Source organism: Phaethon aethereus, assembly GCF_964289735.1.
Source record: "Phaethon aethereus genome assembly, chromosome: 7".
NCBI classification, from domain to species: Eukaryota; Metazoa; Chordata; class Aves; order Phaethontiformes; family Phaethontidae; genus Phaethon; species Phaethon aethereus.
In genome coordinates, this window is record NC_138583.1 from 23782318 (window position 1) to 23796564 (window position 14247).

The 14247-nt window shown below is 34.2% G+C and overlaps 1 protein-coding gene across 4 annotated transcripts in view; it reads right to left on the minus strand.

Annotated features, from left to right (window-relative positions):
* Positions 1-14247, minus strand: part of EXOC6 (exocyst complex component 6) — a gene marked incomplete at its 5' end in the record, with an annotated part of 95290 nt that overhangs the window by 38281 nt on the left and 42762 nt on the right. For 3 of the 4 annotated variants that reach the window (XM_082002596.1, XM_082002595.1, XM_082002597.1), the window contains 4 exons: positions 4936-5115; positions 9497-9631; positions 11246-11357; positions 12338-12447. In XM_082002596.1, coding sequence (XP_081858722.1) covers positions 4936-5115; positions 9497-9631; positions 11246-11357; positions 12338-12447 — 537 coding nt within the window. The remainder of the gene's footprint in view (positions 1-4935; positions 5116-9496; positions 9632-11245; positions 11358-12337; positions 12448-14247) is intronic. The other variant, XM_082002598.1, reaches the window with a different exon arrangement.

Consider the following 14247-nt stretch of genomic DNA (forward strand, 5'->3'; position numbering starts at 1 on the left):
TAGTCATTCTTTTCCAAAGAGTTGTCCAATACTAACTTTGTACTGACAAAGCACATATCTAGAATAAAACTTCAGCTAATTCTAAACTTAGGTTAAAACCACATATATATACACCCTCTATTTTCAAATTAACTGATCTAAAAATAGAAGGTATGATTTTTCTGTAACTGTTCAAAATAAAATTCAAAAAAATGTAGGTCCTTAAGAACAAATTTGATCATCCAATTGATTTCATGAGATTGATGGCTGTACAATGAAATTTTAATTTTCTTTTTGATTCAAAGTATCTAGTGGCACTATAAACTGCAATACGAACTTAAAATGGGACGTAGAAGAATCTGAAAACAGCAATAATCTCAAACAACTAAATTCTTGTGATTCTAGATAACAGAACTGTTAAAACCTGCATGACTCACAAATTATAACCTTCCAAAAGCAATGCAGCCTCTGTGCTCCGCATCTCTGAAATTCTGCTAGTGCTTGGTCATGACATAACTAGCACACTGACACCTATTCAACATTAACAGGAAAAATTTCTACACAAAATATTCAATATTCCTAGCGCTCATGACATTTATTAGCTTGATAGTTTGACATAAAGCTTAGTATTCAAACCGTAGAAATGGTCATTGGACTGAACCACTAATGTCATCTAGTCCAACCTCCTACTTTGAGTAGGGCTATTGCCAACACTACTTCAGGTTCATTGCCCTGTTTTTCTGGCTGAGCCTTAAAAAAACTGAGGATGGGAATTCCACAGCCTCTCTGGGTAACCTCCTCCAACACTGCACTAGTCTCTTTGAGCAAACCTTTTCCCTAACGTCAAAGCTTCACCTCCCAAGTTTCTAACTCTGACCATAGCAAAATGTGAATTTGTCAGTCCTACCAAGAAGGATTTGGCTCCATCACCATTGTGTCTGTCCTTCTAGAGGTTGTAGGCTGCCACTAGCTCTCCCCCAGCATTCTCTTTAACAAACTAAATAATCCACTTCCCTAAGCCTCTATTTGTAAGTCATGTGCTCTAGGCTCCTGACAATTTGGAAACCCACTTCTCTCCAGATCCACAGAGCTACTGCTCAGCCAACTGCCTTCCAGACTGTAGCAATGAACAGGGTTATTCCTACACTGTGGACTCGAAGTGCCTTACACATTTGTTTACTTAAACAGTGAACAGCACAGTGTACATTTGTTGCTGTACACTGTTTAAGTGAGCAAGATTCAACCAATTGAATGAGTAAAAGTAAGTTCAGAGATTTAGTATTCAGAAGCCACTCTTAACAGAATAATATTAAATTTCAACACTTTCATTATTATGGAAATGCTTATGCCAAACCAACATAAAGTCCTTATACAAAAATTGATGACCTGAAAATAATTGTGGCTTGGAAGAATTCTTAAAAACAATCCATCACCTTATTTAAAAAAAAAAAAAAATAAATAAAAATTGAGCACACACATTCCCATGACCCCAGGCAGATGTAGCAGAGAAACGATGGAACTTTCACTGATTCTTTATTCTGTTATATCACTCTACTCTTATTGTGTATGCATGTGTCTCAGCTGCATTTTGACACCTGACCTCTCTTCCAAAAGGTCTCATAGTCTCCTCTGAATTATCTCATTTGGGATGTAAGGCACACCCCATCAACCTTCTGCAAGATTTTTAGGGCTCCTGCTGTCCCAGTGTATGGAAGACCAATATTGGTCATTAACATGATCCCTGTATGCAACTAACTACACAAGGTACACAGAAGTCATCAGGAAAAGAGAAGGGTCTTTTTATTAAATTATTATAAAAATTGAAGCAATAAGCCTGCAGGCAGTTCATAGTTTTTCAGTTCACATGCTTTTTCTTCATCTTGCGTCTACTTACCGACATAGCTGCATGGTCATTGTTGTTATTCTGAGAAGGAAACCAGTAAGGCAATCAAAACAAAAAAATTAAGATGTACTGTCAACATCAAAAAAAAAAAAAAAAAAGAATAAAAATTGGTAGCAACAAAAGGTAAGGAAAAGCTTCCAAAAAGAACAATTTCAGCTACATGATTCCTTAAATTATTTTTTAAAACCTGCGAACTTACATAGTATTTTGTTGAGGCATAACAAAGAGATTATGTTTTAAATAACACTAATTTGGCAATAAAATGTTTTTCTGTAATAAGGAATTGTATGCCAAAACATCAAAGTAGCAAACTTCAAATGACGAAGCATCTGTTGCTATTCCTTTCCAGAAAGTTTTCATTATAAGAAGCAATATATTGCAAAATACTTAGGTTAAAAAATAAATGCCATGTTTATCATTTTGACTTCGAGAGGCTAGTGGTATGTCATCAACATACTTTGTTCAAGTAAGACTTAGAATTGCTCAGGACAGTAAGAATCTAAATATAACACGATCCATTAATAAATTTTAACATAAATCTAATGGTAATAAAACTGCAGGGTGGAATAAAGATATTTTCTTTTCCAAAACTGCTTCTTAAGTACAGTAAACAAACACAGAGGAGAAAACTAAGATGTAAAACTTAAGAGGAGAAAAAGCTTTGGAGACGCAAGATATACCCAGCGATTCAGAGATATCAGACCCCAACTAAGCTGTGCCATGAAGCGTGCAGGTTCAGTAAAATTGAGATCATGGTCTAAATGATTTAGATCTTTAATGTTCCAATAAAAATAATACAAATTGTATAAACCAGATATGTAACATAAGATGCATTTTTTAAGAGTCTATTGGTACAGAAATACTTCAGTATAGCCCCACACAGAAGCACAAAAGGAGACGCGTCCCTGGGCATTTACAGAGCTTACACATACAGCTAAAATAGAACAAGACTCTTAACAACAGGAACCCAATGACTGCAACAAAAAATTCTTAAAGAACATCTCATAACACTTCTAGAGGAAGACTACAGTTTGAAAAAATATCAAAGAGAAAGTCAGTGACCCTTTAAAGAGACTATGGAGAACTGGTGTGGCCAGCTAGTGCCCCTAGCCCTAGTACAATGCTCTCTAACATTATCGGATATGCTAAGGTAGGAAGAGAAGAGAATTCTCTACCTGTCCTGCTCTTTTCCTTAGTAGAATTATGACTAGTGACCAGGACTTTTGTTCTTTAATTTCTAATTACAGAAAAGGTTCTGAGAAACTATTTTGAGCAATGGAATGTTTCTGCCAGCCATACAAAAATCATTATGGAAATGATACTGTGACATTAATGGAATAATCCATTAATGAAAAAGAATACTGAAACTATTCCAAATCTTAACTATGGCATATGAGAATCTAGCTTAGTTTAGCACTCCAAAGCACTTATTATTTTAAAGAGTTATAGAACCTAGTTCTGTGCTTATCTTTGAAAATGCTTTTACTATAAATTTTCTCTTAACAAAAATAACTTACTATTAAAAATCTAACCAGAATCACCAAAATGAAACATTTTCATATAACCTCCACAGGTCATGCACAACAACATTCATAGGACTGTATGTTTCTACAACTGGCCAAGCCAGAATAGGGAGTGATACACAGGATAAGTCAAAAATTACAAGGAACCTCTTGCCAGATCAGACTAGTCATCCATATAGTTCTACATCCTGCTTGTGACCTGACCAGAGTTTGAAATTACCAAATAACCTCTTCATAGGAAGTAGCTGTCTCCAAAGGTGGCCTTGTATTCCCAGGCACTTATTTCTATTCCTTTCACACTTTTCAAGTCCTAATGCCACAGCTGTTTCTTCCCATGCCTCTTAACACATTACTTCAGTCTGTCAGTGGCTCATTTCCAAACAGTTATATCACAACATACATTCATGACAGACTTCTGTACGTCTTTCTCTAGAAATTGCACATTCCTTAACTGCTATATGCATATGACCATTGATGAGCAGTGACATTTGTTCACACTGCTTTGTATGTTAAGTTACAATGAATTTAACTAACTTGTTATTCTTTATCATAAAACACTCAACTGATTTGGCACAGAAGCACGTGCCTCACACGTCACATTCACATCAATATTACGTGACACATTTTGAGTGGATTGTGTCTTTGATTCAGTTAAAAAAAAAAGGAGACTGAAGAATCACAGCCTATTCACATGTGATTTGGAAGACCAGGTAAGCCAGCAATTTCAAAACCTTGCTGTGCAGGAAAGGAGATTATCTTTTATTTCCAGTCTGGAGCCTCAAAACATTCAATGTATTGAGAACTTATTCTTTATAGGCATTGTATGTGGCTAAAGCACTCAGACATCAGTGTGACAGTAGCAACCAAGGACAAGCTGATGAAAAGCAGATGTAGCTTGAAAGCCTTATTGAAGTTACTCCAGACCTACAAAAGCTATAAACTATTACGATGATAAATCAAACTAGAAATAGTCTTTTTTGTCTTAAAGCAAACGAAAATCAGACAACAGAATGTAACAGTTAGTACAAAAAACAGCTTAACAGTACCCTTTTACCCAGGACAAAATAACACAGGATACATTTTAGTATGAACAAGGATTAATTTCAATGAAGCTCAGTTAACTAGGATCAAATAACTATTTATGATCAAAACTATCTAGCTAAAAACAAGCTTAGAGAATCTAAAACCTCCATAATCTTATGAACAAATGCAGGTTTTGCACCAATTCTGCATTGTTTGAATCAATGCATGTATATACAGAGCCAATATGGTTAATTAAAAAGGCCATCTGATGCTCTAGAAAACTGCATGAGTTCTTACACCCTTAGCTGTTGTTAAAAATATTACTGAAGTATTTGAAAGTATTTTCTAAGTATTACCATGGGTAAGCATCATCACACAGAAACACATTTAAAAATACAACTACCAGCATGTATACAATTAAAAAATAACTTCTATCTTCAAAAATCTTAGTATTTTAAAATAAAATAATGCAGTAGTTTGAAATTGAACTTAATTTTGAACACTTACAGGTAAATGAGTAAAAACTTGAAACGTGCTTCTTAAGAAGTTAATAAGGTCCATTAAGTATCCACTGGCTCTTCCATCCGACTCAGACATCGTCCAATCATAGTCAGCAATCTGAATAAATTCATCTATTTTTTGGTTAAGTTTTGTGTATATTTCTCCTTCTGCAGCATGCCTTGCATCCTGAAAAAAAATTGTCTGCAATTGTCAGAATCCTAAAACATTATTAGGATGCAGATAAAATTACAAACAAAACTGAAGCTTTGTGTTTTTCTTAGATTCAAAAAATATTTTATTTAAATCAATATTTTAACTTTTATCTTACAGTAAGTCTGAGGCTGTGGTTTTTAAAATACTCTCATAATGTATACTATAAGAGTGTTTATAACAGAATGTCTACAGAATAATCTAAGTTCTCAGAGACAAACAAAATTCATTTGAATTTGGAAACAAAGGAATGGCTTTACTCTCTTCACAACAATCACCTTTAATTCAGCCTTACAAATTTATCAACCCAGACACAAAGTTTATTTTCCCCTCTTTTACAAAGAGAACAACAAAAGAACCTAATTATTTTATCTACTATAGCTGAAGGTCCAGCAATCATATGCTTTTTATGTAATTAATGTCTTAAAGCTGCACATCTGAAGAATACTCGTCATTTTTCATCCTCCTTTAAATATCCTGATCACTACACACCATGATTCGGAGCACTCCCTTACTTCCTCCCACCCCTTCTTTTTGTTCTGCCACCACATACACTCTACTTTTTGGAACAGTAAAGAGGTAAAGTCTAACATTTTCTGTGAAGTTAGTTTATGATGCTATCAATCTGCCTTATTTGTCAGGGGACATCCTTATAGATACAATGGGATCTACGTACAGATGCTTGATAAGGTGTATCTTGCTGGAAAGGCATTCTTTTGCCATCCTGGAGTTTAAAGATACCTGATAAATACTATGTTCTGGTTTGGGCTCAACATGAAACTTTAATTATTTCTCAAGATCAGTGAAGACAGACAGACATTTAATTTTAAGTGAACTGGTCAGTTGCTGAAGGTTTTTAGAGAGTAAAAATAGGCTGGGTATACTGGAGCAACACAAAAGCAGATTAAATTCCCATTGCTAGTTTCCTCTGGGAGAAAGCGATCCAAAAACATGGCACTTCAGGAAAGGTGTAAATAGGAAATGCAAAAAGAAAAAAAAAAAATCAAAATTATCTGAGGTTAAAGGAGGCATCACATTGAGTGTGTCAAATTTGGTCTTCAGCCAGGCCTCGGGCCGCGAGGCACTTCAGGAGGAAGCAAGCAAGCGTGTAGCCCTGCCATGGAGAAATATCAAAGTACAATTCCCTAAAAATAGCATTTTTGCTGCCAAACCAACTTGTAAAAGGCTCCACTGAACAGCTCTCCCAATCCAACACACAAGAATCTGGCAACCTCTTACCATGTCAAATAAAGGAATATGCTGACATCCACAGTTTTGTAGATGGCTTTGACTATAAAAGCCTCAGTTAAAGTCAAGTCTATGTTTAAAGTTTTTAATTAATGATGACACCTCAGTTTCAATAATCTATAACAAAAAGACTTGCAAATAAATCTGCTTAGGTTTAGTGCGATTGCCTGTTTTTTTGTGTACTTTTTGTTTGTTTAAAAACAAAGTCATTTACAGAGTGATTGTATTGTCTTCACCAGTTAAGTGTTTCTAGTAACTGGCAATAGCAAGACTAGTCCTTCAGGTTTTGTTTCTGGAAGGCTGTTTTTGGCTACCTTTTATTTTGTTTTGGCTATTGGGTTACAACTGGAGCAGTGTGCTGCCAGTACTTTAAGCAAGGACTGTTGCTCCATTCCCTGAGGCAGCTGTGAACAGCCAAGCGATTGGATTTCAAACCCTGAAGTTACTTCTGAGAAGCAGCACTGTGAATCCCATGCACAAGTCAAGAAAGAGTGAATTAGCAGTATTCAGATTTGGGATGACTCCTAGAGACAGATGAATTAATTCCATCTCTTCTTTTAAAGTGGTGAGAGTATTGCATCAAAAACCTTTTGAAAGCTCACCAGATTTTTTCCCTGGTTATAAAAGTGAAAAGGGAAAGTGCCACAGTTCTATTAAATGGCTTCTTTCTCAGAGGATGTCCTGAAGCCCTGCACAGGACTTGATGCTGTGTATCTGGTTCTTAAAAAGCCGTTACGCAGCTTAATGCTGAGACCCTGGGCTCAAAACATTCTATTAACTAGATCTGCAAATACATGTATTCATGCTTAGCGTGACTGCTGATTTAAGCAAAGGAAAACAATGGTCATCCAAAGCCAGAAAACATGGCTATAAATATTGAAAGCGACAAAATTTTTTAATATGATAAAATGAGACAAGTTTGTTGTTTGGCTTTGGTTTGTGGGTTTTTTTTTATTTCCACCCATGTGAAACAATGCTTGGAGAGTTTAAAGGACATCTTAAAATGAGATCTTATATAAAAAATTAAAATGAAAAAAACCAGCCCTCTACAATAGTAACCATGAAATAGGTCTGAAGGCTTCTATTAAAAAAATACAGTGTAGACATATTTATAAGATCATCTCATGGAATGTAAACGTGATCAATGCTGCTAATAAAAGGAGATTTTTGACCAGTCTGGAAGAATGGAGGTGACATGATTTGCCACCAGGAGACTAATTTAATAACAGTAGAACATACCAAACTCTGTGAGGGCCCAGTTGGGGAACTGCAAGCAGTTTTTCATTAAATAGAAAGGGGGAAAAAAGAAAAAAAAAAAAAAAGAGGGATTAATGAGAAAAGAATTTTTTACTACAAGTGGAGAACGTTGTGCTAACACGTTCTCCAGAGAAAGAGAGAGGAGAGAAACCATTAAAAAAATTCTTACTTGTTTGTCAGTGTTCATTCTGTATTTTTCCAAAGTGCATAGATACTAAGTTCACTAAACACTGATTTAATATTCTGTGATCCCCTCCAATAGAACTTAGAGAGTTTATAGGATAGTTAAACATAATTTACAGCATAAGCAATCAGCTCAAAGTATAATGCAAACTTTCAACTGCATTTATTAAATGAAATTCAAGGATAAAGAACATCTTAATGAACATACCTCTTAATGAGATCAGAGACTATGGCTTCATTAAGTGTTTTGTTTGAACGTTAAAAAGATTATGGACTGACCTTACATGAAAATACCTATAGATATGCAAATTCAAAGAGCCACATGCATTATTGGTACCAACAAGCAAACTAGGCAGACTGGATCTTAAGAACAGAGCAAAATTAGTAAAATTACTGGTAGGGCAATGGTAACCTAACTGCAGTTGCTAGGCCAGAACCTGTCCTGCCTTATTCATTAAATCCTTAGCAAAACAAATGACAGTTAATGGGAAAATTGTTGGCAAACTGGAAATATGAAGTGTCTTACAATGACGATGTCTTATTCCACCTCACCCACCTTTTAACATCTATGCCAGAGGGGATATTATAATAGGATAGGCTACATATTGCATCAAGAGAAAAAATGAAGTACAGAAAACAGAACTAGTCTCAATAGGATTAGTCCTCTTTATCCCATAACTATAAGAAATCACCCTCCTTTGTTTCAGTGCACACTGAAAAAAACCCAAATACCTAAAGTTCAAGTTGCAGCTGCTTTGGGATCCCTGATGAATTTTGAGGGGTTTTTTGTTTCTCTCTCAAAAATTTCTGTTTAGAAGCCCCAGATGACTAAGGCAGCAATGCACTGGATTAATTAATATCATAAGGTAGCCCATACAAGATTATTCTTCTGTGAGCATATTTTCTTCAGAAAGAAAACCCCAAACCACTCCCAAATACACACATTTGCTTCTATTCTAACAAAAAAATCAACTCAGCCAGACTCAGTCAATGAAATAGTTTCTGCCATATTTCACGTATATGAATACCAAAATTTGGTTCTTCGATGGTTCATGTAGATAAGCAGTTGCCATACAGTCATGTTCCTAGTGATCAATGTCATAAGTATTATTGTGTGTATAAATTTAAAGAACATGTAAACAAAATATGAATTCTAGAAAGATAATTTAATAACTTATGCTTTGTAGCACATTCTTAATACTGTTTTTATATTACTAAGTTACACAATTTGAAAATATATCACAAAATAGTTCTATTGTAGAATAAAAACAAATAAACAACACAAACATTTTAGATTAAACTAGCTGTTCTGATCAATTCCATTCGAAAGAGGAGAGGATACACACATTGTAACTTAATCTATTGAAAGCTTCTGGTGCAGTTAAACTTACCTTGTCATTTTGTAACTTAATAAAAGATGCATCTGAAAGGGAATATTCATGTTTCTCACATACTGGCATATTTCAGATCATACTGATAATATACAAAACAGTGTTTATCTGCTCAGTGTTACAACTGAATTCTTAACAGTTCAGAATTGTTTTACAGTCAAAAATGAGAAAGCAATGCAGCTTTGCCATCACTCCCTTTTGTTTTAAAAGGCTTCATTTATAGTGATTTTAATGTACCTTTTCAGACACAGTCATATAGCAGATGACATATACCATACCTTAAATGTAGAAAGTCCATAAAGTCTTGCAGTGTGAACAGTCACTTGTGAAATATTAGTAATGTTAGATATAAAATCCTCAAGGTATTTACAGGCTTGTTCCAGGTGTGTTGTGTTTATAATGATTTGAACAAGCTACAAGAGACAAAAAATTCTTGTAAAAATCCTTCTTGTATCACCCATTGCCATTTGATTTCATAAATGGTTACTTCTTTCAGCAACAATGCTACTAGAAATTAATTACAGTATTTCAGGTTACCACCTATTAACTGTTAGTTTTCAAGTTCGCTTTCAAATACCACTAATGAGTAAGACTACAGTTTACATACAAATGATGCCATTTTAAAAATGAAGATTGCAGATACCTACTCAGTGAAATAAATCCAACTGATATTTTAGAATTAAAAAAAGGAAAATAAAGGAAAATATATTGCCAAAAGCTAATTACTAATTTGTACCACAAAAATAACTTTTTAAAAAATTACTGCTATTAAAAAAAATTGTCTGCAGAATGATACATTCTCAAATTAGGGAATTTCAAAAATAAGGTTGTGAACTCCTCACAAACCAATAGTAACAATCTGCTTGTACATGATACATGTTTTTAAAAGCAGAACCTGCATTTGCATTCAGTTTGCAAATTAGACAATGTAAATAATGCATAACAACTGAAATATCAGTATATTATATCTTAATTCTCACTCCATACTGTCTGTTTTAGTGAACGCTAATGTAATGCTTAGGAAAATAAGTTTTCTCTTTTTAACATTTTTCTCATAAAACATATTGACTTGATAATGAAACACCTCAAAAAACACTAGTGAATTTATTTTCATATCCCTGAAAATATTCCTATACCAATTTCAAGAACATAGAAAACTACGTCTCAGAAAAATTGTATGGCTTGTCTTGCTAACATGTCAATATATGATTTACAGAGCTTTTTCGTCATCATCATCATCTTTTCATCTATATGAGATGTTATTGTAGTTTAAAAACAACATTCTAACGGTAACAGTCTAAGTCCTTCTCAGCATGTTTCAGTAGGTACCTGCTGTCTCCTGACATTGCATGTACCTGCAGCGAATGTTTAGAGTGATTCACTGTCTCACCGTGTCTTATTCTGTCCAATAAACAAATTAAACAAGAGTTTTGATGAAGAAAGAATATGCACAATACCTACTAAAATATTTTAATTTAAATTATTGCGGAAGAAGTTTCACATGTTAGAGTGAACTTCAGATTTTATATTTCTTGATGTGGTAGGGGTTCACTCTGAAACTTTACACAGTTCATGTGAGAGAGATTTTCTTCCTCCCATCCCTCTCTTTTTTTAACACTAAGAAAAAGAAACTCAACAATGTGCTCCTAATTGCTAGACAGAAGCAGAACACATGAACCATGCTCTCTCTGTATGCAACCAAAGTAGTGTGTGTCCTTGGTTTATTTCTTGCAAATCTCTGTTTATCATACTGGAGACAGAACTCTCTCATTGTCATCTCTCAAAAGGCACTCCTGTGTAAATATACTTCCAGCTAGACCCAGCACTGTATTGTATTATTTAGGCAACAGAGACTGAGGCTTTTTTAGATTTCATCTTTCACCTCTTTAAATTTTCATTCTTAAAGCAAACACTACTATTTTTTTGTACACAAATCTTAATACCATGGTATATCTACATTTACAAGAAGAGTTTTAGCACTAATTATCTTAAAAAACACAGCTTTGAGCGTGTGTTTTAAAACTTACCTCTGTTAAACCTATATGAGGTTTTTTAATTAGGTTCTGTAAACAGCTACTTAGAGTTCTTGTAAGCAGCAAATTTGTAGATTTTCTGAGCATATCATCTACTTCTGTTGAGCTGAAAAAAAATATTTATTTTTATAACTATGCTGTGCATTACAATAATTTGACAGTAATACTTAATATTTTTATTTTTTCCCTGCAAAGGGAACTTTTCATGTTAAGAATTCCCTATGTGCATTTAATTTCTGGTTGATCCAAGACTTCTGTGGTCTATCACATAGAACACCTCATTTGCTTACCAAATTATCCATTAATTGAATTTTAACACTGAAGCAAAACCTGTTATTTTTAGATTTTGGACATGTTTATAGACACAGCAGTTCGGAAAGAGTAATTTGTGGGTTTTAATGAGTTACTAAGGAGGTCAACATGCGCTCATTAGTACGTGTAAATTATAAACAGTATCAATTAAGAATGTGTGAAAGTGAGTCATTTACATCTTGCACAGTGCAGAAGTGGGTGACCAGCCACGAATATCTTCCAGACCTTAGAACTATGAATGTTATTTTATGTATTTAAAATTAAGTTTTGAAGGCCACATGAGGAAAGGAAATGGGAAAATTGTGACGTTTTCCATTAGAAAAAAGTGGGATGGAAGAGGGAATGAGCATGCAGACATCACATTTTGTTGCAGGAGAAATCATTGGTAAGGAAACTCAAAACACTGGAAGGGAAAGACCGTTCAAAGTAATCAGGGGTGCTACACAAATACTTTGATACCGATCATGTCAGAAATTAATTTTTCAAATCTTACATGCTTTGTTAATTAAATAAAATCTCTAGATTATTCAAACCAGCCAGTTTTAGACTACTTACCACGTCAAGCTACCTTCACCCATACAGACATACACATATGAAATATATGCACTGAGAATCATAGATTAAATATAAATACTTATAGATGTAAATTATACATAAATTATGAAAGAAGCACAGCTAGAAAGTACACAATATATTATCAATTGAATATATATTTTTAGGCCACCTGGAAGTTATAGGTTACCTTATAGTGACATGGCTGATACTTTAGCTTACCTGCGGTGAAGTGACTCTGAAAACTTAAGGCTTGCATAAATAAATTCCTTAACCTGGATATAAATCTGAGGCACTGACTGAGACATTGGAAGCTTCTTTGGAAAGGATTGCTGTGAAAATAAAAGACAGCATTATCTTACACTCGAAACTGATTCTAAGGAGAGCTTGGTATTAAACGCAACAATTAAAAAGACACTTAATACTATCAATATTTTAATCTATCTTAAGTTTTTCATCAAACAGTGGTATGCGTTGGGCTGACTTCTACATCTGTTTAAATAGCTTATACGCAAAATAGTACTTATTGAAATTACAATGAAGTTTGGAAACTTCATGTAATTTAAAATCCTTCCATAGAAAGAAACTTACAGACATTAAAAAACAGGTTGCAAGCCACCTTAATCTGAATGAACAAGACGGATATAAAGTGGGATGAGAGGTTCAGAAATGCAACCATTTTTTTGCCAAAAGCAAGCAGTAAAAAAAGGGTTTCAGAAGTTCAATACATGTGGGATTTTCAAAGCATCTTCAGAATGTTCAGGCATGTATATTTACTATCATATATTTACTTTCTTTTGATGGTTCACAGAAGTAAAGCATTTTGAATTCTTTTCAACAATTTGGATCAATATGTGGAAAATACTAGTAGTCTGTAAGAATAAAATCGTGCTTCTTACTTCACTTCTAAAGCTAATATTGTACTTGGGAGGACTGAAAGAACCAAATTCAATTAAATCTACACAAACCAAATAGGTGTTTCTGCACTGAATATATAGTTTTTGAAATTTGCAAAACAATTAATTTTCTGTTTACTCTGTAATGCATGAGAAAAACAATTAACAATTGTTTTTGTAATTGTATTACACCTGGAGAATTCCATTTCTTTAAAAAAAAAAAAAAAGCATTAATCAACAGCAGCTCAACATTTATATATTAAAAAAACAAGACAAAACGGTTTACCTTGACATTCTCCTAAACATACCTCTTTATTTAAGATTAAGTGGTGTGACAAATGTGTCATGTAAGTGCCAGGTTTTTGTGTCATTCAACAGTGATAGCAAGCATTTTTTAAACAATAAAATTTACTTCAAATACATGTTCATCTGATTTAGGTAATTTATTTTTAACAGATAAAACAAGTGCTATTACGTACAACTATTTTGGATCATCACAATATTCTGTCAGCAGGGCTTGAGTTTCAACCTTCACATATTCAATGAGCTAAGAGAAGCAATTCTTTATCCTCTACAGGGTCTGGCCAATACAGGAGCACCCAACACTTTCTATCTGATTATTAGAGCAGGCAGTAAGAAAAAGACCCAGAGCTACAAGCCAATCGCTTCACTTCTGAATACAGAAAAGTACTAAAATTAGATGCTACAATCAAACCATGATAGTTTGGCACATTCAATCTAAACAGCAGCGTGCAGACAAGACTGCTTCATCCAGTCAGATTGGATTGGATGTTAAGTATGTAGTAGGTTCTGGTCACAGTTCTGCCTAGTGTGCTGCAAGCAACTCCTATGATAAACTTGCCTGTAAAATGTGAGGGTGATTCATCCTAACCTATAGTTAAAAATGAGACACTCACATTTGTCTCTCTTTATACTAAATGGAGAGAAACAGACATTTTCAAAGGTGAAATTCCCCTTAATATGTTATAGGCATCAGAGATGCATCAAATGGAATTAGCCCTCTGGGGTGTCTATTCCTCTCTATCAACTACACAGGCTCCTTCAGCTACTAGCCTGAACTTACACATCTATTTTTTTTTTAAAACACCAAAATGTAGTTTAAAATAACCCACCCAATAGGGCCTCCCAGTGCCTTATAGCCTGAGGCAACAAGAGAGAGGTGAAGTGGATGAGATTATAAACAGCAATCAATAGAAGTGATGTTGTAGCATTTAT